At 38.8% G+C, this 23,786-nt stretch overlaps 1 protein-coding gene across 3 annotated transcripts in view; it reads left to right on the top strand.

The window, feature by feature from the left end:
• Window positions 1-17,670, top strand: part of LOC126413549 (uncharacterized) — a 241,448-nt gene extending 223,778 nt beyond the window's left edge. For 2 of the 3 annotated variants that reach the window (XM_050083273.1, XM_050083274.1), the window contains 2 exons: window positions 13,231-13,457; window positions 13,539-17,669. In XM_050083273.1, the coding sequence (XP_049939230.1) occupies window positions 13,231-13,457; window positions 13,539-14,878 (1,567 nt within the window). In that variant the 3' untranslated portion in view covers window positions 14,879-17,669. Of the gene's footprint in view, window positions 1-13,230; window positions 13,458-13,538 lie in introns of all 3 variants that reach the window. The other variant, XM_050083275.1, reaches the window with a different exon arrangement.
• Window positions 17,671-23,786: the final 6,116 nt, after the last annotated feature.

Raw genomic sequence — 23,786 nt, 5'->3', positions numbered from 1 at the left:
GTGTTTACATTTAGTGATTTTGCTGTTTCCCCTTCGTTTACTCTCACGTCAAATGAAAACGAAATGGATATCTGTGGCTGGGAGCTATCAAGTGACTTAAAATACATTCACATAATTACGGAAATTTTATTTTATTTCCACCTTTCTGACAGTCATAATCGCCTTGCAGAACATTGAAGTTACTTTTGTCTGTTTGCTAAGAAATTTGACTTTCATTAACTTTTCCGCAGAGGCAGTCAATGTATTTGAAACAAAATGTTTAATTCCATAGTACTGGCTAGTTTCAACTGTTCGCTGCATTTCAGGTGCACATTTTCATCCTCTAGCACGTATGGCATTATTCCGTAATAAAGAACCAAACATGATGTAATACAGTACTGGTGCTCCAAGAAAATTTACATCCTGAAAACCACACTGAGAAGCTTAATATCAGGTCGAGGTCTACTCCAGTGGGAATCTGGACATAAGAATGTACACATTTGAGTATGGTTCACGAAATTCCAATGCTCTTGAAGTATCCTCTGATGTCTTGTTTCTTTTATGACATAATGTATGATCTTTCAATATTTTCCACATACATACATATGGGCTTCCCACGTCATGGTAGCTGGGCAAGTACGATGTCGCCTGTTATCTGCACTCTCTGGCAGCTGCTGAAATCAACCTGTTTCTAACAAGCCACGAGAAAATATTGCGAATGATAGTTCGAAAAGCGTTACTTTGAAAGTAAACATCCTTATACAGCAGTTGAACTTTGTGCGAGAATGTACCATGAATTTCATAAATCGCAGATCATTTGACTCCTATTTAAAAATCGACTCTTTGATGACAAGCCATTTAGATGAATTTTGAACCCTGAATATCAGACATTTATGTCTTTATTAAAAATTTTACTGGCACATTTGTGTGATATATCTTAAAGTGTAACACATCCAGAAAAGATCAACATTGTAAGCAAAAGCTTAGCTTCTCTTGCAGCTTATTAACCTTAGAGACCAAAATTATATGTGAAAGCTTTGCTTTTCTTGTAGAAACACTACGTATATTAATCTAAGCTAAATTTCCCTGTTTGTGTGTTCATGCTACTTAACAGTGTTGTTGCCGTTGGCTGACTACATCACGTATCCTATGCTCAGAATATTTGCTGTCATCGGTGGGCGAGATCACATGACATGAGCTATAACTGGCTTACAGAAGTGCATCGCAATCTCGATTTCAATGAATCGGAAAGTAACATACAGTGTCTGGCGGAACTCCAATGTATACTTTCGTACTATGAAAATACGCAGCGCACATGTTGTTGCACATTAAAGATATTTCCAAAACGTGTCTTTTTCCCTAAGTTTCGTTTTCTGAAGTGCCGGGAAATTCTACGCCCATGTATAAAACCATAATCATTCAAAGAATTGGTAAGTTTTGCAGTTTCGAGGGAAAATATACTGTCACTTAACACAGAAAAAGTGTGTTTTCACCCAGGAGAAAGAGTATTTTTAACCTGGAAAAATCTGGGATCCCCCCCCCCCCCCCCCTTACATACACTGGCTAAAGAAATTATTCGTATTGATAACCTTGCAATGAGGGAGATATCTGTATGGCAAAGGGGGGCAAAAATCGTCACCAATCAGGACAGTGAAAAATGTTTTGCTCTCATATAGGTCCTACACAGCACAGCTGTTGGTGTACCTGTGTGCTGTTACGTGTAACTATATACACAGTGGGATGAGGAACAGTAATGCCCTGTATAGGGGAGACCTTGAGCAGTGAGCAAGCATATAAATGCATGAACAAAATAACTCAGTTTACAAACTTAATGTGTTGTTCAGTTTTCTGTAACATTGCTCAAATTCTCTGAACAGCATGCAAATTAATCAAATGTAATGTATAAAAAAATCTACTCACCAAGCGGCAGCAGTGGAACACACACACACACACACACACACACACACACACACACACACACACACACACACACACACACACACAAGGGTTTAACTTTTACAAGCTTTCAGAGCCAGTGGCTCCTTTGTCTGGCAGAAGAGTTGAAGGGGAAGAAAGAGTGGTGAAGGGAAAGGACTGGTGAGAGTTAGGGAAAGTGGTACAGTTCAGAAAAGCCACCCAGAACCCCGGGTCAGGGGAGACTTACCGAATGAGCTGAGAAGGAAAAAAATCATTAAAATACAAATTAATGAGTATTTGTACCCAACAGAAGGATTTCTATCGAATCCTGTAAAACAGGAAAATGAAGTTTCATTTTTATAGTGGCAGCAAACAAAAGGATTCAGCAGTATGAGGTCTGCTTGTTGCTGAGAAATGCCAGTGTAAATATATTTTAAGCTTAAAGGTTTATTGAATACAATCATAGTAAGAAAGCAGGCCCTATCATAGTGACAGAGAGATGATTATGGAACAAGCTGTGGAAAAAAAAAAGTGCCAAATATTGCTTGACATATGGCCTTGCGGAGTTACTACTTAGTATATTTGTTCAATAACAATTTAGTATAGTTGCCAGTGAGGAGAACTATCCTTTACCTGAAGCTGCAAAGTTTATCCAGTTTGATACAGTGCCACATCTGCTGCAGAAACAGAATGCTAGATTAGCTGCAGTGGCCGTATTCTTAATCATTAGTTAAATCCCAAATGTTTGTCCATTTGCACAGGTGTTCAGGGTATGTTTAAAAATACTGATGTGGGGTCCTCTACTTCTTGTAGCTCAGTGTTAAATGTGTCGTGTAGCATGTCTACAACTTTGATGACTGCTAATGCAGTTCAGTTTTATGTCACTGTGTTATGGACAGCTGTGAAAGAAACAGGAATGGAGAGAATGAGGCCTGGCATTGGCACATAGCCTACTTCTCCAAAATAAAGCCATAGACTTCATTTGACAGACAAATTGTCAATGAAAGTGCCATGTGCCTTGGCTCAATGAAATATTTCAGAGACGATACTAGTGTAAAGTTTGGTGATAATAAGCTGTTAATCTTTGAACCATGCCACTGTAATTATGGTAGACTTCATTGCCAATGCAGTCTTGGTTATGCTGGAATCTACAAGTTTCAACCAATACAGAGTATCTGTTAATGAATACAAAGTTTTTCTTCTCTAACTAACTTCATATATTATCTCCCAAGACACAGTGACTTCTAATATACAAATTTTACAATATATGGAACATTAATTGAATGAACATCTGAAGTTCATTTATAAGACTGATATTATCTCAAATTCTCTCTTCTGTCTTGCCTGGACGTTATACTGCTTGTTATGTCACATGCTTTTACTTGGTGGTACACTGTGCTGCTCCAGCCTGGTGTGTGAACTCCAGGAGAATATGCAAAGCCCGTGCAAGTACTGCAACTTGTGGTCGTACTGCAGTCAACATGACTGCCTTGTGAAGATTCACTGCGTCACTTCGGACGCTCGCCACAAGCGAAACACGTAACAAAACCTCCAAATAAATTAACTAATAGACTGTTATATCATTAAATGATCATGGCCACAATTCGTCAGCTGGCTGGAGATAGTGCTACACATCACTCTGCCGGAGTGATATGTGGCACTGCACTTGGTGTTATAATATTCTTTATTTTGAGCAGTTTATCACCATCAAAAATTCACTCAAAGCTTATACATTTTCAAATGTTATGAAATTTATAGCTATACTACTCTTGTAAAAAAATGTACATGAATGTTGTCCCAAAGCTTCGAGCACAGAAAGTGTACAGTAGCATACTGAACAGTTTTCAAGCAATGCTGTATGGAGTAGTTGATGACGTCATATTGGAAGAAACAATATGGTGCGTACCAATTAAAGAATTAACTGTGAGAAAGCTTTGCTTTGGACAGTAGGAACTACAGTATGAAATAACTAAAAGCATGAATTGCTACTCACCACATTGAGGAGACGTTAATTTGCAGACAGGCCCAAGAAGAAGACTGCTGTACACTTAAGCTTTCAGCCAAAGACCCGCTTCTGAATTAGAACACACACACACACACACACACACACACACACACACACACACAGACTGTGGACTGTATCAGCAGGGGGAGGTGTAGTGCTGCTTGTGGGAACGTGTGGGCACATGATGGGGACAGGGATGCTAGGTGCAGTCATGATGTTGGGGGGGGAGGGGGGTTGCAAAAGAGGAAAAATAGGTAAAGGTCGAGGCCAGGTGGAGCTATGGGAATGAAGGATGTATTACAGGGAGAGTTCCCATCTGTGCAGTTCAGAAAAGCTGGTGTTGGTAGAAAGGATCCAGATGCTGCAGGCTGTGAAGCAGTCATTGAAGTGAAGCATATTGTGTTGGGCAGCATGATCAGCAACTGGGTGGTCCAGCTATATCTCGGCCAGTTTGTCAGTGATCATTCAACTGGACAGACACCTTGTGGGTTATCATGATCATATAGAAAGCAGCACATTGGTTACAACTTAGTTTGTAGGTCATCTGTCTGGTTTCACCGGTAGCCCTGCCTTTGATGGGATAGAAGATGCCTGTGATGTCCATGATGACCAAGTCCCAAACAGGTAGGTCTCCCTTGGTCAGAAGGAACTGTGTCATTCTTGTTCTTCCTTTTATTTTAGGAAGGAGCTGGTAGCTTCTCTTTGCTGTTTCTGCCCTGCCCCAGATTTCTTGTGATTCTCTATCAATGCATGCCTTGACGATTCATTCGATGTGGCTCTTTTGCCTAAAACATCTACATCTGCGTAGATACTCCGCAAGCCACCATACAGTGCATGGCAGAAGCTATCCTGTACCACCAATTGTCATTTCCTTTCTTGTTCCATTCACAAATAGAGCAAGGAAAATCGACCGTCTATATGCCTCCGTATGAGCCTTAATTTGTCGTATCTTATCTTCATGGTCCTTACGCGCAATGTATGTTGGCAGTAGTAGACTCGTTCGGCAATCAGCTTCAAATACCAGTTCTCTAAATTTTCTCAATAGTGTTTCTCGAAAAGAATGTCGCCTTCCCTCCCGGGATTCCCATACGAGTTCTTGAAGCATCTCCGTAACATGTCGTTTGAACCTACCAGTACAAATCTAGCAGCTCACCTCTGAATTGTTTCAGTGTCTATCTTTAATCTGACGTGGTACGGATCCCAAACATTCGAGCAGTACTCAAGAATAGGTTGCACCAGCATCCTATATGCAGTCTTCTTTACAGGTGAACCACTCTTTCCTAAAATTCTCCCAATAAATCAAAGTCGACCATTCGCCTTACCTACCAAAGTTCTCACATGCTCTTTCCACCTCCTATCGCTTTGCAACGTTATGCCGGCTGTGTCAAACAGGACACTAGTAATACTATATCTGAATATTACAGGTTTGATCTTCCTACTCATCAGCATTAACTTACATTTAGGGCTGCAAATGCCCTTACATTTAGGGCTTGATGCCAATCATCACACCAACTGGAAAGTCTGTCTAATTTGCCTTGTATCTTCCTACAGTCACTCAGTTGTGACACCTTACCATACACCACGGCATTATCAGCAAATAACCGTATATTGCTCCCCACCCTGTGCGCCATATCATTTGTATGTGTAGAGAAAAAAAAAAAAAAAAAAAACAGCGGTTCTATCACACTTCCCTGGGGCACTCCTGATGATACCCTTGTCTCTGATGAAAACTCGTCATCTAGGACAACATAATGGATTCTATTATTCAAGAAGTCTTCAAGCCACTCGCATATCTGTGAACGTATTCCATATACTTGTACCTTCGTTAAAAGTCTGCAATGGGGCACCGTGTCAAATGCTTTCTAGAAAACTAGGAATATGGAAACTGCCTGTTGCTTTTCTCATTTTATCATGTGAGAAGAGGACAAGCTGAGTTTCACACGATCGATGCTTTCTAAAACCATGCTGTGGACATAAGTTTCTCAGTGTCAAGAAAGTTTATTTTATTCGAATTGAGACTATGTTCAAGGATTCTGCATCAAATAGAAGTTAGGGATATTGGCCTATAATTTTACAGGTCCGTTCTTTTACCCCTCTTGTAAATCTCCTTTACTGTGTCGTATTCACACTTTTTGACCCAATATTAAGCACCTCTCTTTATTACGGCAAGGTGTACAGGTTGTTGTTGTTGTTGTTGTTGTTGTTGTTGTGGTCTTCAGTCCTGAGACTGGTTTGATGCAGCTCTCCATGCTACTCTATCCTGTGCAAGCTTCTTCATCTCCCAGTACCTACTGCAACCTACATCCTTCTGAATCTGCTTAGTGTATTCATCTCTTGGTCTCCCCCTACGATTTTTACCCTCCACGCTGCCCTCCCAATACTAAATTGGTGATCCCTTGATGCCTCAGAACATGTCCTACCAACCGATCCCTTCTTCTGGTTAAGTTGTGCCACAAACTCCTCTTCTCCCCAATCCTATTCAGTACCTCCTCATTAGTTATGTGATCTACCCATCTAATCTTCAGCATTCTTCTGTAGCACCACATTTCGAAAGCTTCTATTCTCTTCTTGTCCAAACTATTTACCGTCCATGTTTCACTTCCATACATGGCTACACTCCATACAAATACTTTCAGAAATGACGTCCTGACACTTAAATCTATACTCGATGTTAACAAATTTCTCTTCTTCAGAAACGCTTTCCTTGCCATTGCCAGTCTACATTTTATATCCTCTCTACTTCGACCATCATCAGTTATTTTGCTCCCCAAATAGCAAAACTCCTTTACCACTTTAAATGTCTCATTTCCTAATCTAATACCCTCAACATCACCCGACTTAATTCGACTACATTCCATTATCCTCGTTTTGCTTTTGTTGATGTTCATCTTATATCCTCCTTTCAAGACACCATCCATTCCGTTCAACTGCTCTTCCAAGTCCTTTGCTGTCTCTGACAGGATTACAATGTTATCGGCGAACCTCAAAGTTTTTATTTCTTCTCCATGGATTTTAATACCTACTCCGAATTTTTCTTTTGTTTCCTTTACTGCTTGCTCAATATACAGATTGAATAACATCGGGGAGAGGCTACAACCCTGTCTTACTCTCTTCCCAACCACTGCTTCCCTTTCATGTCCCTCGACTCTTATAACTGCCATCTGGTTTCTGTACAAATTGTAAATAGCCTTTCGCTCCCTGTACTGTACCCCTGCCACCTTCAGAATTTGAAAGAGAGTATTCAAGTCAACATTGTCAAAAGCTTTCTCTGAGTCTACAAATGCTAGAAACGTAGGTTTGCCTTTTCTTAATCTTTCTTCTAAGATAAGTCATAAGGTCAGTATTGCCTCACGAGTTCCAGAATTTCTACGGAATCCAAACTGATCTTCCCCGAGGTCGGCTTCTACTAGTTTTTCCATTCGTCTGTAAAGAATTCGTGTTAGTATTATGCAGCTGTGGCTTATTAAACTGATTGTTCGGTAATTCTCACATCTGTCAACACCTGCTTTCTTGTAGCAAGTTTAATATCACCAGCAGCTCCTCAGTCAGTTTGTTCTCTATGCCCATGTCTGGTGCACGAATACACTTTTCTGTGATCACCATTAGTCCCGTACTGTCCTTACCTGTCTGGCTCTATGATCCTAAATGCTGAACCCATAGTCCACAATAGTGAAGTAAAATTGCAATGTGGTAGATTCTTATTGCACTTAATGCCAGATGAAAACTTCTTTGGCCATATATTGCTATTTTGTTTAGGATTTTAATGCCTTTTTCTACATGTCAGATGGCTGACAAAAGTGCATCATAATCTCATTTTCAGTTCTACGAAACCAACATACTGTGTTTGGTGGCATTCATATTTATACTTTTGTAATATAAAAATATGCAGTGTATGTGTTGGTGTGTATTAAAGATCTTCCCAAAACATGTTTTTTCACTATCTAAGGTGCCGATAATTTCTACGTGTGTGGTGTAAAACACATGTACCATTCAGAGGATTGACAATTTTTACAGTTCAGAGTGAAAGTATACTGTCACATAACATGGAGAAAGTGTATTTTCTCCTGGGAAAAGGGGTCAAGAGGAATGTTCGATACAAGTCGTAGCCTTTGACCAGTGACATAAGTTAATGGCTGCTATCACAGCACCTTTTGGTGCATATATTCCCATTTTTACTATTAGTTGGTGAAAATGACAAATTTGAAAAAATAAATAAATAAACTGGTTGTGGTGATACACTGCTCTGTGGCTTAGCCCGAGGTATAGGTTAGGTTCGAAGGCAACAATTTGGTTACAAGTTGGCAAAACCAACAAACGTAATACTAAAAAAACCTGGTTGTGGTTATGGACTGATCTGTAGTCTGTTCTAAAAAATTGCCAATAAAATCATGTTATAGTCACCATATTATTTACGCTGTTTGTCATGCGTTTCCAATGTGACTGGTGGTAGCCAATGACTAGTATCAAACATTCGTCTATATCGCAAAAATGTGTATTTTCACCCTGGAAAAAATAATTTTTTTTTTTAACTTGAAAATCCGAGAATTTTATTTCCTTGTCTGCATGTACACCCTGTCATATTGCATAAAAATTTTGCTTTTCGGCGCTGTTATCTCCAAGCTACCAATGTACTTCATTTCTTTTCATGGATTGGTCATTTGTTCTGATGTGGGTTTCTCGTTCTGATAACATTTATTTTAGTAACATATAAAAGGTTTTGTGTGCTGCTATTGTTAGTTTGTGTTCTACGAACCATTGACTTAGTGCTTCAAGAACTGTTATACTATTTTCCTCTAATTCAGCTCTTGGGATAAAATCTACTATAATTAGCACATCATTTGCATAGGTGATGCAGCCTCTAGTTTTAAACATGGCTGACAGCAGCTACTGTAAATAAATTTTCAGTATGTAAGCTATATAGCCAATATTTGCATAAGACCATTTGACTATATACTTTATATATTGCAGCCTCTAGTGTTGTTATACTCTGCAGCTGATTCAGTAATAGCTCTGTGCCAACATCCCAGAAATCTGGACCACAAGCAGTGCCCTGTGGGCAGCCTTGGTGATGCCTTTCTCAGTTTTCTTTCCAGGGCATTCTAATTGCACTGTCTGTCTGTACAGTAACCTCATGGACTGTTGTACAGACACCTGGGACAATCCATCTGTTTCAGTCTTTTGAAGAAAAGGGCAGGTAACTACCACAAATTATCAAACACCCCATCTATATCACTCATTACGCCTATAATATATTTGCCATCTGTAGTGTTTGCAGTATCCATTGTGATTTATTTCCTGAAACCGTACTACAGGGGGTTCGTGCCTCTACCTATCTCTGGTCCCTCAGGCAGTGGCACAGCTTTTCTTGTATTTTGGCAAGAGCATTTATCAAACAGATCAGCCTGTAAGATTTTGGTTCCCTTGGGTCTTTTTCTTCCCAGTGTTTTTAGTATAATGATTTTTGAGATTTTCAGTTACTGGGCACCTGTACCTGCAAAAGACAATTGTTTAACAACTCTGTTATATATGATAAAATTTGGTCCACTATCTAATGCAACCTTGTGCCAGTATTCTACCAGATCCTGGTGCTTTCTTTTTCTTTAACTTTATTGTTGCCAGCCTCACTTATTCCTGGGTAAATGAAATCATAACACTATTATTCACATCCTGCTCTAGTAATTCAGAGCAAGATGCTGATAGTACTCTGTGCCTTCCATCATTGTGTTGCCTGGCGATAATTCTTTGAGTAGGTACTGCACTGATGTCTCCCAGTCTGTCATCATTGTGCCATCACGTCATCTCAGGGTTGATAATGAAGTGTGCAGTTTCATACCCTGCATTGGAACAAATCTTTTATCTTTTGCTCTGTATTTTATTCCTGCTACCTTCAAAATTTAAAAGAATGTATTCCACTCAGTATTGTCAAAGGCTTTTTCTGAAACTACAAATGCTATAAACATAGATTCACATTTCTTTAACCTATCTTCTAAGATAAGTTGCATGGTGAATATGGCCTTCTATGTTCTTATATTTCTTTGTAACCCAAATTGGTCTTCCCCCAGATTCAGCTCTACCTATTTTAACATTTTTCTATAAATAAGCTGTGTATGTTGCAACCATGATTTTTAAATATTCACACCTGTCTTCTTTGGAACTGGAATTAAGATTAGTACCCTGTTGTTGAAGTTTGCAAGCAATTCACCTGTCTCATGTATCTTGCGTAACAGGTGGAATAGTTTTGTCATTGCAGGGAGTACTAAGGATCTCTATAATATTGAAGGAATATCTACTCCAGGTGTCTTGTTTCAGCTTGTAGCTTTCAGTGCTTTATCAAATTCTTCTTACAGTATCAAATCTCCCATCACATTTTCATCTGTTTGTTCTTCCATTTCCACAACACTGCCTTTCAAGTTCAGTATCTTGTAGAATTAAGGTCAGTTCACAGGTTGTGTCATGCCAAGTCATAATATTCCACAATGCAGTTCAAATAGCGTCATTCACACAGGCTGTCAATGGGCCATCATGTTAATCAAGTTATGTAATGTCACATCACCATTTCTTGGGTAGAAAGTTTTGACAGACTAGTCCTCTACTAATATCGGAAGCTGACCTTTTTTTCACCACACTTACTCATGTTATAATAGTGGAGTTATAGCTTTTGTGTCTCCTTAACCTCTTTTTTTATTATTTTGCTTTGTTGTCATGGCAAACTGCAAATGTTCCTTGACAACTTGGATACATTCCCACTGAGTGTTCTTCCATAAGTGAGGTCAGGTATCCGAAGACAAAAAATGATGTAGGTTTGCAATAATTGAACAGTACTGATGCCTATGCTATGTATAAAGGAGAAAATAATTTGATGAAGCAGTTTACATTAAATAACATTTTAAAGTGAAAACAATCCGCTATAATGAGGGATGAAAAATAAATTGTTAATGACGTAATTTGCTGTGAAGGAAGGAAAAAAATAATGGATGAGGTAAACAGGCCCACATATTCCCTTGTAAATATTATTTGAGATATATATGCTAGCAAATAAATGTCAATGCTTTGAAATGATGTTTCACTTTCAGCACTTTGCCACACAAAACTGATCAAGAACATATGTCACAAAGTTCACTATGGCCTAATAAACTACGTTAATGTTGTTGCCTCACTTCTGATACTATACTCCAACCTTTTATATCATAGATGGCATCTCATAACCTCACTTTTATCGTTCAGCACTGGTCTTCAGCAAATTGACAGACTTGATGTCCAGTGCGAATATACCGTGACGTGACATGACGTTGTGTTGATGTCCAGTGTGAATTAGCCTTTAAGGACCATATGGTTCATGTTTATGGCGGTAATTCTGAAGGGTGATTAACTTTAGGAATTGACAGGGATGTTTTTGTCCCAAGAGACGATTAGGCATTCCTTAGCTTTTAATATTAGTTTCAATCAGGGAGTGAAGCAGAAAACACAGGTCAACTACTTCCCATGAGTAACACTGGTGCACATGCCAGCTCAGGCATTGTATGCCCATTGGCTGTTCTGCCTCATATTGAAACATTATTAAGAAGGGAGATGAAAGGGATTAGAGAGAGAGGGAACAGCAGGTATAGCAATTTATTGCTGTTTAATTGTCCTATTCTAAGGACTGAATAACAGAGAGTCATTAAAAGTGATGACAGTGCTTACAACAAACTTCATAGCAGCTCAAAATTGAAATCATTTTCTCTTATAGCACTTTCTTCCTTCTTTTTATTTGAATTAGGAATTTACTCCTTTTTCCTTGAATGATCATTGGCATTATCCATAACAGAAACAAAAGCTCTTCTGAACTATGTAATAAATCTAAAACCAATGTTTAAATACATCACTCTTCATCTCTTCATGATGGTCACTGGATTTGCAGGATGTATATTGGCCATCAAACCAGTCTCAGGACTGAAGAGCACAACAACAACATATATTGGCTTTGCAATTTTGATAAAGCAATGCTCAGATGATCTTTTTTGACAGAAAGTAAGTCTGCTTACGTTGCCATACTTTCAAATGCCCACTGCCCTTCGAATAGTGCCAGATGTGCTTTCTGGAGTGATTTTGATTTGGCCAGGTCTCACTAAGGTAAATAACAGGACACCAATGATTTTCCTTTCCAATATTTTGCATTTTTCTCAGAAAAGTTGCCCTAACTGTTACAGCATTAGGTCTTTCCATCAGTCTGTGTTTTCCATTGTTCCATTTTCTGTAACTGAAGTCCAAAGACTAGAACTCTTCCACTCAAATGGCAACCCCCGGCGAAAACGGTTTTGTCGTGTAAAAATTTGCTACCTTTTGGCTTGTATGATATTCACCATGGTCATAAATTTCCTATACAGTACAATGAACAAGTCTTGATGGAAATAGTCCATATCAGTGACAGTTCTTCTTCCACTATTATCTTTCCTTGGAGAATAAAACTTCTGACCACAGGTTTCCATTGCCCAGACTTCTGCATATATTCTCTGTATAGTTCCTAATCAAATACTACCACATGCCTTTGCTGTATCGAGCTGCAGTGCTAATAAAATTGTGACTTTCTGTCATTGTCTTAAAGATCACAAAGAAATTTGTATATCTTGTATATGACTCCCTTTGGTTGTGTGTGTCTTGAAATTTGGTCATCTTACTTTGTAAACAAAAATAGAAATAAACTGTGATGAAAATCACATCTCTCCTGGCAGATATGTGGCATTTTCATACAGCAAACACATAAGTGAATGCTGGGTAGTGTGGTCCCTGCTATAAACTTAATCCTATCAAATGGTGCATCCATTGCAATGCGTATTGTGTGAAGTAGCAGAAATGGTGTTTGTAATCTTTTAAGGAAGTGCAAAGAACTTACTTATTACATTTTTCCCATGACCATCTTTTCTCTTAGATTGCATTACAATGTGAAAAATTGGAAGAAAAGGACACCAATTGGTGGTCCATGATTGATTCAGAGTTTAGTATTGCAGAAACTTGTGCAGAGTATTTTTGTGATAAATCAGGGATAATGGAGTGCATGTTTGCCAAATTATTTTATTATTTTTGTAACAGACTCTACTTGTAGGGCTATTATTGCTTCTTAGAAACATTATACAATAGAAACCTGAACTGTACATGAGAGGAAATTTTAAAATATCAAGAGAAAAAAGTGCTACAGCGATTTTATTTCAATTCACGGTGTTTTCTAATTGGAATAATATTTAAAAAGTGTCAGTCCTTGGAGCATTATCTGCTGTGTGTTACAGTTTGTTGTCACCAAAAATGCTCTGATGTTTCCAGTTAATTTACTTTCTTCATTTTTCTCCCTTAAGGTGTCCACTGTTCAGTAAAAATGATGACCTACATGTCAAGGCTGTGGAAGAAGAAGCAGCAAAGGCTAGAAATGAGGCTCTAGCTAAGAATCCCAATATACAATTGAAACATGATCCAACACACATACTTCCAGAACGGACTCAGCCAGATGTTCCTGATCGACATAATGTTCATTTTGTGCCGTTTAATGGAAGATATCCAGTTCATGTGAATTTACACTTGCCAGGTTTGCTTCATTTGCAAGTAAATATTAATCCTTTTTACAATGAAAATCCAGACCACATTGCTCAATTGCCTAACTATGCAGCAGGTGCAGCGGAAATTTTGCCAGCCCGCCGTCACCACAATGTACACCCTCCGCCAGGTGGTGCAGCAGAGCTGAATTGGCTGAATCCAGTAATTGCTGTAGGTCAGCAACGTTTCATGGTAGCCCAGGGGCCTCATATTGTGGTGGAAGGACCCAGACACGGTGCCAGGCTAATAGTTCCCCCTGGAATCGACAATGGGCCAGAAGCACAAGGACAACAGGACAGGCCTGCTGTGAGGCTAATAGTTCCCCCCAGATTCGACAACGGGCCAGAAGCACAAGGACAACGGGACAGGCCTGTGGAACGGGTTCAGCTGGCCAGACCGGCAGTGGGACAGGGTCAGCAGGTCGTGGCAATGGCGCAGGCGGTAGTGGCAGCAGCTGTGCACCAGCAGCACGCCAGGGTGATAGAATTGGTGCACGGTCAGCGGGCCAGGGCGGCAGAAGCGGCGCACGGTCAGCGGGCCAGGGCGGCAGAAGCGGCGCACGGTCAGCGGGCCAGGGCGGCAGAAGCGGCGCACGGTCAGCGGGCCAGGGCGGCAGAAGCGGCGCACGGTCAGCGGGCCAGGGCGGCAGAAGCGGCGCACGGTCAGCGGGCCAGGGCGGCAGAAGCGGCGCACGGTCAGCGGGCCAGGGCGGCAGAAGCGGCGCACGGTCAGCGGGCCAGGGCGGCAGAAGCGGCGCACGGTCAGCGGGCCAGGGCAGCAGAAGTGGCGCACGGTCAACGAGACAGGGTGGCAGAAGCGGCACACGGTCAGCGACCCAAAGGAGCAACACAGCGTCATCAGGTTAGGCTGGTGGCATCAGCAGGAGGGGCTCAGGCTCTGCAGGCCAGGCAAGGTGCTCAGGGACAGCAGGTGAGGTTGGCAGCAGCACAGGGACAGCAGGCAATGCCAGCAGCAGCACAGGGACAGCAGGCAATGCCAGCAGCAGCACAGGGACAGCAGGCAATGCCAGCAGCAGCACACGGGCAGCAGGCAATGCCAGCAGCAGCACAGGGGCAGCAGGCAATGCCAACAGCAGCACAGGAGCAGCAGGCAATGCCGGCGGCAGCACAGGGACAGCAGGCCCGACCTGTGGTGCCGCACCGTCTGGTTAGGCGAGCAGTGGAGGCTCAGAGAGGCAGTCCCGTGGCACACCTGCTGTTAGCAAGAGTTCAGCGGCAGCTGCCACCACCTGCAGAAGGTCAGCCTGCAGCTCAGCTGGAAGTTCCTCTAGTCAACCATCCTCCACTGGCAGCTGATGACTTTGTTGCCCAGTGGTTAGCTGCAATTCCACCCGAGCTGGAAATACCAGTCGCTCAGGATCAACAAAGACCCCAGGAACCTTTGCCACATTAGAGAGGACAAATTGTCTTCTTAAAAAACTACATTTTTAGTATCTGATAGGTGAATAATTTCAGACAATTTGTGCCAATTGTGTGTGAAGTTTTCATCACATGTTGTTGTTCAGAATCCTATTACTTTATTATCTGTGTCCCCCTAAAGGTTATGTGCTGTAAACCTGGAATAACATCATGTTATTGGATGAGAGTGTTACTGAATAAACCAGTGTGTTACTTACCTAGTATGTTTCCTATGTGGAACCAGTGCAACCTATACGGGCTGAAATGGACCCGAGTCGACTGTAAAAATATTGTATACCGTCAGTAGCAGCTGTTTACACAACCCATTTAAGCACAAAAATTTAACATTTTTCTGTGAATTCTCTCTCTACATATACAACAAAGAATGTTAAATTATGTGCTGTGTGATTGTCTCTCTCTCTCTCTCTCTCTCTCTCTATCTATCTCTATCTGTGTGTGTGTGTGTGTGTGTGTGTGTGTGTGTGTGTGTGTGAGCTTAGCTGAAAGAGCTAAACACATTAATATGTTTTTCTGAGAATGTATAAAAATATTGTAAATCGGCAGGGGACTCTCAGTTTCTCGAATAAAAAAAAAAAAAGCTTTGTGTCTCTTTTAAATAAACATCCTGTAAAGCTTTTAATTTGTGACTTCACTGTTACCAATTCATATATATGTATATCCCTTATTATTAAGTTGAAAGTCAAAAGATACTGAGCAAAAGTCTATAGAAATCATATATTATGATTTTGTATATAATATTCCATAATTTAATGTGTATTTGAAAATGGTTCATTCTGAAATTTAAATTGTCATTTTAAGAATGATTTAGCAGAGTTAACTGGGGATCCTCTGGTATATATTTTTCAAATGTAGCACAACATGTGAAGGTGTCTTGCCAAAGAAAAACTTGTACAGTGTATATTTAAGGAAAAAATACGCTTAGATTGTATTTTATGTCCTGTGTATGTGCGTGTGTGTGTCCCCCCCCCCCCCCCCTTATCAAACTGTTACAGAGAGCATAGACTGATAAAAACAGGCTCCACGGTGTGCAAAAATAGCCAGCTAGTTATCACAACAAACGCTTCTTAAGAGTTGAAGACACCTCAAAACAGTACTCTGCATATTATGCTGCATAATTTATGTAACATTCATTCTATCTTTTGGTGTGTTCTCTACTCATGTGAAGCAATTTTTAATATTCTGAACACTTTACAATTTGTGGTCTAAAACCGATACTGAGTAAAAATGATTCAGTGGTAAACTGTCAATCCCGAGCAAGTAGAGGCCAGTTAAATGATAGTGTCTTGATGAGACAGGAAAACACTGAAATACACACACTCAGGAGGAACAAGGAAATAATGGGAGATGTTTTTAAGCTTTGTTTCATAGTGGTAAGAAAATTTGAGGTGATGACATATCACTCTCAAATTCAGAGGTAGCTGTGCTAACATATGAAGCTGGTTGTATTCAGATACTTTGTAATCTATAGGCTGTATACTGTTTCAGGGTTGTCATATACTTACCTTGTTTGTTTACATCATGGAATCATTTCTATTTATGTAACCTCTATATTTTCATTATACCATAAAAGGCAAAGGCTAATCAATGGTTCTGACCATTGTTGCATGCATTTGAATCTGTTAAATACTTTTTATGGACTATCAGTAGAATCGAGGATTTCATAACTTTCTTTAAAATCATTATAATGACCTTACTGAGGGATGTTGTTCTGTCATCTAGTAGTATGTGACACAACTACTGTGGTGGAACTTTGGCACAAGTAAAAGAATTTTAAGAATGAAGGTTTTATATTGATCAGGAGATTCCGTTGTTGTTGTAGAAGTGAGATAGTGATGAGACGTGTAAGCAAAAAACATGGTGTCAGCAGCTGTGCTTGAAGTGAGTTACTACGTCGAAGCAAACACCATTTGTCCTTTGTCTAACATGGAATTTGCACATTAAATGATCAATAAAAGTTTGCTTAGAGAGAATGGGGATTAAGCTGCAGAGGAAGATAAAACATATGGCAAATTTTAATGTACTGACATAACTATCTCTAACCTACAGGGAAAAAAAGAATGCATTTACTGTGGAAGTCTAAAAACCAGGTCATGGTTCTCCCTTTCCACTCACATTCTTTTGCCACAATCATCTTGTCCCCTTCCATCACTCCACTACCAATTATTTTTGTTCTACCCCATTACAGTTTTGTAGCAGTTTTTGCTTTAAACTGTCATTTACACAAGGAGCCTGACAGCTGATTTTCTGCATTTGCAGTATTGTTTATTTATATACTTATTCATTACTCCTAGTACTGTAGCAACAAAATTACAACTAAGCCGTAGAGTGAGTACTGCATAAGACATTATTTGGCAATTTACACATGTGTGTTTTGCATGCACAGAGTGCAATGGTACTTCATCTGTTCCCCTCATGAGTATCCCTTCTGCTTTATCTCTTCAGCACTGTAAAAGTGTGTGTTGTGCTTGTATTATTTCATTTTGTATATGTTTATGAGTTAGGACATCCAAGTGTGTGATTTTTATATTTCTGCTGTTGTATTTATTTATAAGAGTTTTTAACATAATCTTTTATAATTTTATACATTATTGTAAATAATCATATGGTTCCTTTTAATTATATTCCATAGTGTTATATCTCAAAAATCAATGTTGAGCAGTTTGAATGTGATGACATTGAATATGAATATATATTGTTGTGATTTTATGACAGTATTTTACACGAACTGAAATTATAGTTTTGTATATTCTTGTGTTAAATTCTATTTTCAATAAAATTATTTTATTAAGAAGAAATTCGAAGTATCTTTCTCAGCCTCAGTCCTGTCAAGATTTCAGGGGAACAGTGTTATAACTAGGTGAAGGACCTACAGATTAAAATCTATTCTTCTCCTGAATTCCTAGTTGCAAATAAACTTTTACTTCCACATTTCATACCTAATTAAACTTTAAATTGTTAATTTTATAACACCTATGACAGCCTATTTTTATGTTAATGCCTATTAGCTTTAAAATCCTAAAATTTACAAATTTCCTTTAAAGTGAAATTTTTTGTTTTCAAAGGATTACAGTTGCTTACAAGAATTGGAGGTTGGAAGATGGAAGGTGGTATTTGAAAATCTGTAGCTCATAAAAATCCTGCAATATTTGAGTTGCAACAAAAATCTTGTTCAGTGACAGGATGCTTGGAAAACTAATTGCTAAACTTTATTGTACTTTTTTTAAATACAAGTATCCCGTAACAATACGAAGTACTTGTTATATGCATTTGTGTAGCATCTTGTTTCTTTCTTGTGTTGGGTTTCCAGCGAAAAAAGTCCCACTTAGATCGGCATGCAGATGGAGTGCTACATAAGCAGGGTGTGTACGACACGGGACAAGTGGGAGATCCAAGAAAAACCCGGAAATTTTTCGTTTGGGAAAAACCCGGGAATTTTTTAGAATTCCAGAAATTTTTCATTGTTTTAGTTTCCAGTTAAATTTTTGTAATTTTGGCTGGTAAGAATCGATATTCTAACAAAGGATATTACTGTATCCTGCTACAGCAGAATAATACTGCAACAATAAAACATGAACGAGGGGAAACAAACAAAATGCGCCACAAACAACAAAACACAGTGCTCATACAAGTGTCTGCAAACAGCAAAATGTGTCAAAGGCTTTTAGGAAGACTATGCAATGCTTCATAACAACAAATTGCCACCGATGAGCATGATGTCATAACTATTTACATTAAATTCGTTCAAGCAGTTGCGAGCGAGCTCATGCGCTCCGTTTCTGGCTACAGATGTGTGGCTGTTAGCTGTATAAGCAGTAGCAGAAAGCAGCCAGACGCTACATAGAAAATTTTACTGGCGCACCCAAGCTGTCAGATCCACGCATGCCCAGCAGGCACACATCTGTGGGACGTGGATGGGGGGGTGGGGGGAACTGGGGTGTCTGCCCCGGGCGGCTTTTTCATGAGAGGAGGTGCCAGATTCGTATTCTTGAGGAAAAAAAAAAAACCTTGTTTCACAAAGCGCCTAGCATCCAGCACACATTGGTCTAGCGATTATTCATATGATTTTGAAATGCATCCATTTTGATTTTTAACATTTTTGAACACATTCCTTGTTGATTTCTGAATAAATCATAAGTTGATTTTTGAATAGGTGCATACTGTACATGATGCCTCTGCCAGAGGAATCACGGTCGCATATAGAAATAAACTTTCGAGCAGACGAGGGGACGGGGCTGTACAAGCTAAACGGAGTGAAGCCGAATGGGTGAATGCCAATCGCTGTTTGTTATATGGCTGACTGGGTTTGCGAATGATCACCTTGTTATAATTACTAGCGAAATACATAGATTTGGACTACCAGAGTAGAAATAATTGACAAACAGGAATAACAGATAAGAAAGATCATATTATCTTCTCGGTGTCTCCAAGAAAATGAAATTTTAACAGAAAGTTTTGGCCAAATCGCTATACTAGTAAGGGCCAGTTGTACAGTCCCCGGCTAGCAGCCGCTTAAGTTCAATTCTGGGAGCAGTGCGGAAAACACGTTGTACGAACACGTAATAATGCCTAACAGGAGAATAAAAGCAGGGGAACTAAACCGGCAATTGTGACAGGGTTGGTGAAGTTAACCAGAGAATGAGTCTTGACAGTGGCAGGAATAGTTACAGAATTAGTAATGACAAGATTGTTTGTTAGAAGGAGGAAGGAGAAGAAATGGGGACATCACACAAATTATGGAAGAACGTGAAGATTCCAAATTTATACAAAAATTTTGTACTACTACTTTTCGATCGCATGCTTGAGAAGCTAGAGCGTATGAATGAAATGTGAAACTATTTCCCAAGTTTTTTGCCTTTAGTAGGCCTAATAGGCATTTGATATTGGTACTTCGTGAATTATATTCTGTCGTGCTATAAAAATGACCATTTGTGGCAAAACAGTCTCCTTTATTTGGTGTGTGTTACAATTGCTGCAATATTAGAGAGGCCTGTTTCGTTTCATCTAGCAGACAGTGACAAAAAGATGTAATCAGATCGAGAAATCACACCAGTCTTGGGTACTATTTGTATTAACAGCCTTTTCGATATTGGACAGCGACATTTCGATTTTCATGTAGCAAAACGTTTGACAAACTTTGGTGAGGCAATAGATTCTTTAGCAGAAAGGAAAGCATGCCATGTAAAGCTGTAACAAGATTAGAGAGAAAAATGCTAGGGCCTAAGGATTGAAGAAATGTGTACTTTCTTGCTTGTCTCTTGTCTTTGTGGTTTTGTGTATCCCATATTTAATTTTATGTCACACGAAACAGCAAGCTATTAGCGAATAAGCAATACAGACAAATTTTCTGAAGAGTTCTTGTTCTCCTGGGTACAAATAATTAAAAAAAAAAAAAAAAAAAGCAGGATGTCAAATGGGCTGACTGGGAACAGGAGAGCCTCCACAGGACATTTCAGTTTCCACTGTCATGAATATAATTTCATGGCATCCATTACAAAATATACACATTTGAATTCCAAGAGCGAAATACAGTGACATGCGATAGAGGAATGCTGTGTGAAGAGATGTGGCACTGCACTTTGGCACACTTAAGAGCAAATAACATGTCTTACATGTTCTTGAACATTTTTGCTTTTTGTGTCAGACTGTTAAGATGTGCTCTACAAAATGATGAACATTTTTTGAAACGTCAGTTTTTAAATTTTTGGCGTCCTATCTCAAAGGCATGGGGGGTCGGAAATATTGTCGACCCATGGCAGATGCGCAGTGCAGTCTGAACTGAAGTGGGGAGGTGGGTAGTTTCCATGTAACCCGTGTTTATGTTTAGTGAGTTTGCTGTTTTCTCTTTTTACTGCTCTCACGTCAAATGGAAACAAAACAATTTTCTGTTGTTGGGAGCTATCAAGTGAATTAAAATACATTCACATAATTATGAAGGGCTAAAATGTTATCAGTTTCAGATCTTATTATATTTCCACATTTCTGGCGATCAGGCATTAATCGCCTTTCAGAATGATGAAGTTATTTTTGTCGGTCTGCTGAAGAAATTTGACTTTTATTAATCTTTTCTACTGTGAGAGTCAATTTATTTGAAACAAAGTGTTTAATTTCACACTATTGTTTAGTTTCAACTGTTCATTGCATTTAAAGTGCATGTTTGCATCTTGTAGCACGTATAGCAGTATGCCAGAATAACCAAACATGAGATAATACAATACTGGTACTCCAAGAAAATTTACATCCCAAAAACCACACTGAAAATCTTAAAATCAGGTTATAATGATGTTATGCGTTAGTTTACTTATCATAGCTGGCAATCTGTCACAGCAGAAGTCCTAAATCCTCAGTCACTGTAAAAATTCCAACATCAGAAAAGTTAAAATTATAAATCGATCTCGTATTGTGTTTTAGCTGAATATTTATTACAATTTCAAAGTAATTAAAAGCATCTTGACAAATCTGAAATAAGTTGTAACATACTTACAAAAGTTGTGATCAACAAGCTACATGCTTTCTGTCCAACATCACACAAAGTACTGACTCCCTTTGCCAACATGGCTGTAACTATTTATACTTCCTTAACAATCCTCGGCATTGTTTAGAATCATTTTTTGATTAATTAACAATTAAAATTTACATTGAAAAATTGAAAATAAGTATGGCTCTGAGCACTATGGGACTCAACATCAGTGGTCATAAGTCCCCTAGAACTTAGAACTACTTAAACCTAACTAACCTAAGGACATCACACAATCCATGCCCAAGGCAGGATTCGAACCTGCGACCGTAGCAGTCACACGGTTCCAGACTGAAGCGCCTTTAACCGCACGGCCACACCGGCCGGCGGAAAATACGTATCTGATGGTATATTTACTCCAGAACAGCTAGTACACCATGATATTAGTACATGTCTGTTGTTACATTAGAGAATAAATTCTCGAGTAAGAAATTACAATAATACATTTACATTTGTTATTGATTACTAGAGGCTCCCTTCATGGGAATTGTTCCCTTCATTTACAGAGCTTCTACACTTTGAAGTGAAAGAGATTAAACAGTTATTTTTTGAGTTTTTTTTTTTTCCTGGTCGAGTTACATATTTTGTTTACATGTGCGATTCTGAATTAGACTGGAAAATGTTCATTTTAAGTGGGTCTTAATGGGCTGTTACGTTTCAACACCCCCAAAAGGATTTGTGAAACTGAAAGTTGAACAAAACATTTTCTGACAGATCTATGTAACAGTACACATTTTGCAATAAACTGGAGGAACCAGCATTTTACTTATGGTATGAGATAAATCTTATGTTTGATTCAAAACATAAATTAATTATGAAGCATTATGCAAAACTATTACTCAATAGTACAAGGCAAGAAGCTAACGTGTAACTTAAGAGTTTCAAACTACTACAAAATTCCTAAGTGTAAATGCACTAATCTGTACTTTACATAAATGTAAATGGTCTTGATGTGTGCAGTACGCAGACTGCTTTATGGATAATCTTGAAGTTTGCAGTACGCAGACTGCTTTATAGGATAAAATGTCTGACCAATGACCAGTCTTACTATTTTTCATTTGTCAAGACACTTCTGATGCTTCACTCCTGTCCTTTACAATCATTCACACATTAATTAACAGAATTATACGTAAGAGTGCAGTTACATATTACTCTGAGTGGTAATATAAGTGACTAATACATCATATTGGTTATTTTTTATAATTAATTGAAACAGCGCCAACAACTATGTGTTTGGGCCTTATATACAGGTATGTGTTCACCAATTGGGTGTGAATACACAATAAATGAATCGTAAGTGATTGGTACATCATGACAAAACATGGTTGGGCATTATACACTAGTAAGTGTTCACCACTTACGCGTGAATACACAATAAATGAATCATAAATGACTGGTACATCATGACAATAATATGAATAGGTTTTATACATTGGTAAGTTGGTTTGAGCATTATATATTGGTAAATTGGTATGTAAGTGACTGATACATCATGACAATTACATGGTTGAGCATTATACATTGGGAATTGGTTCATAAGTGATAGATACATCATGACAATAATATGAATAGGTTTCGTAAATTGATAAGTTGGTTTGAGCATTATATATCACCCATAAAATTATTTAAAACTTATTTAACGACAAGTGTTGATACGGTAAATTAGAATGATCTCAGCAATAGAGGTATATGCATGTGGACAGGGGGAAGAATAGCTTTGTACTCTGAAGTAAAAATTAAATAGGAAATTTGGAGTGTTGGCGTTGAATAAGAAAAGATGATACACCCCACAGATTAGAACAGCATTACACATGAAACAAAAATAAGCAAGTCATTCCTCACGACAATATACTGACAAAGCATACTTGCATATAAGTGAGTGTTCACAACTTTGAGCGCTGGTATAAGAAAAGAAAAAAAAAAGAAAATACATACAACAAACTTAGACATTGATAAATACTGAGAGCAGTGTAAGTGAGACATTCCTCATGATATTTACCAAACATTAGTAAGTGAGCCATTCCTTACAATATTTAACAAACATTATGCATGGTAGTACAGTGTGTAGTAGGTGAATCATTCTACTCACGATAATATATTAACAGAGCATATTTGTTTATAAGTAAGTAATCACGACTTTGAGTGCTGGTATTTAGGAAAAGGAAATACATAAGTAAATGTTTACTAATTGGGTGACAACATACAACAAAATCAGATATAAACAAATAATATAGTATGACAGAGCATAGTTACATCTAATAACACAGAAATGCTAGCTTGTTCCCCGGATCCTCCTATAAAATAGGTTTTAGTCGCTTAGTAAAACTGACACGATAAACTAGAAGGGTCTCAGCAATAGAGACCAATG

The sequence above is a fragment of the Schistocerca serialis genome, chromosome 1 (assembly GCF_023864345.2).
Source record: "Schistocerca serialis cubense isolate TAMUIC-IGC-003099 chromosome 1, iqSchSeri2.2, whole genome shotgun sequence".
In the NCBI taxonomy this organism is placed as follows: Eukaryota; Metazoa; Arthropoda; class Insecta; order Orthoptera; family Acrididae; genus Schistocerca; species Schistocerca serialis.
The sequence above is the reverse complement of the archived record's forward strand: the minus strand, read 5'-3'. Positions and strand labels throughout refer to the sequence as shown.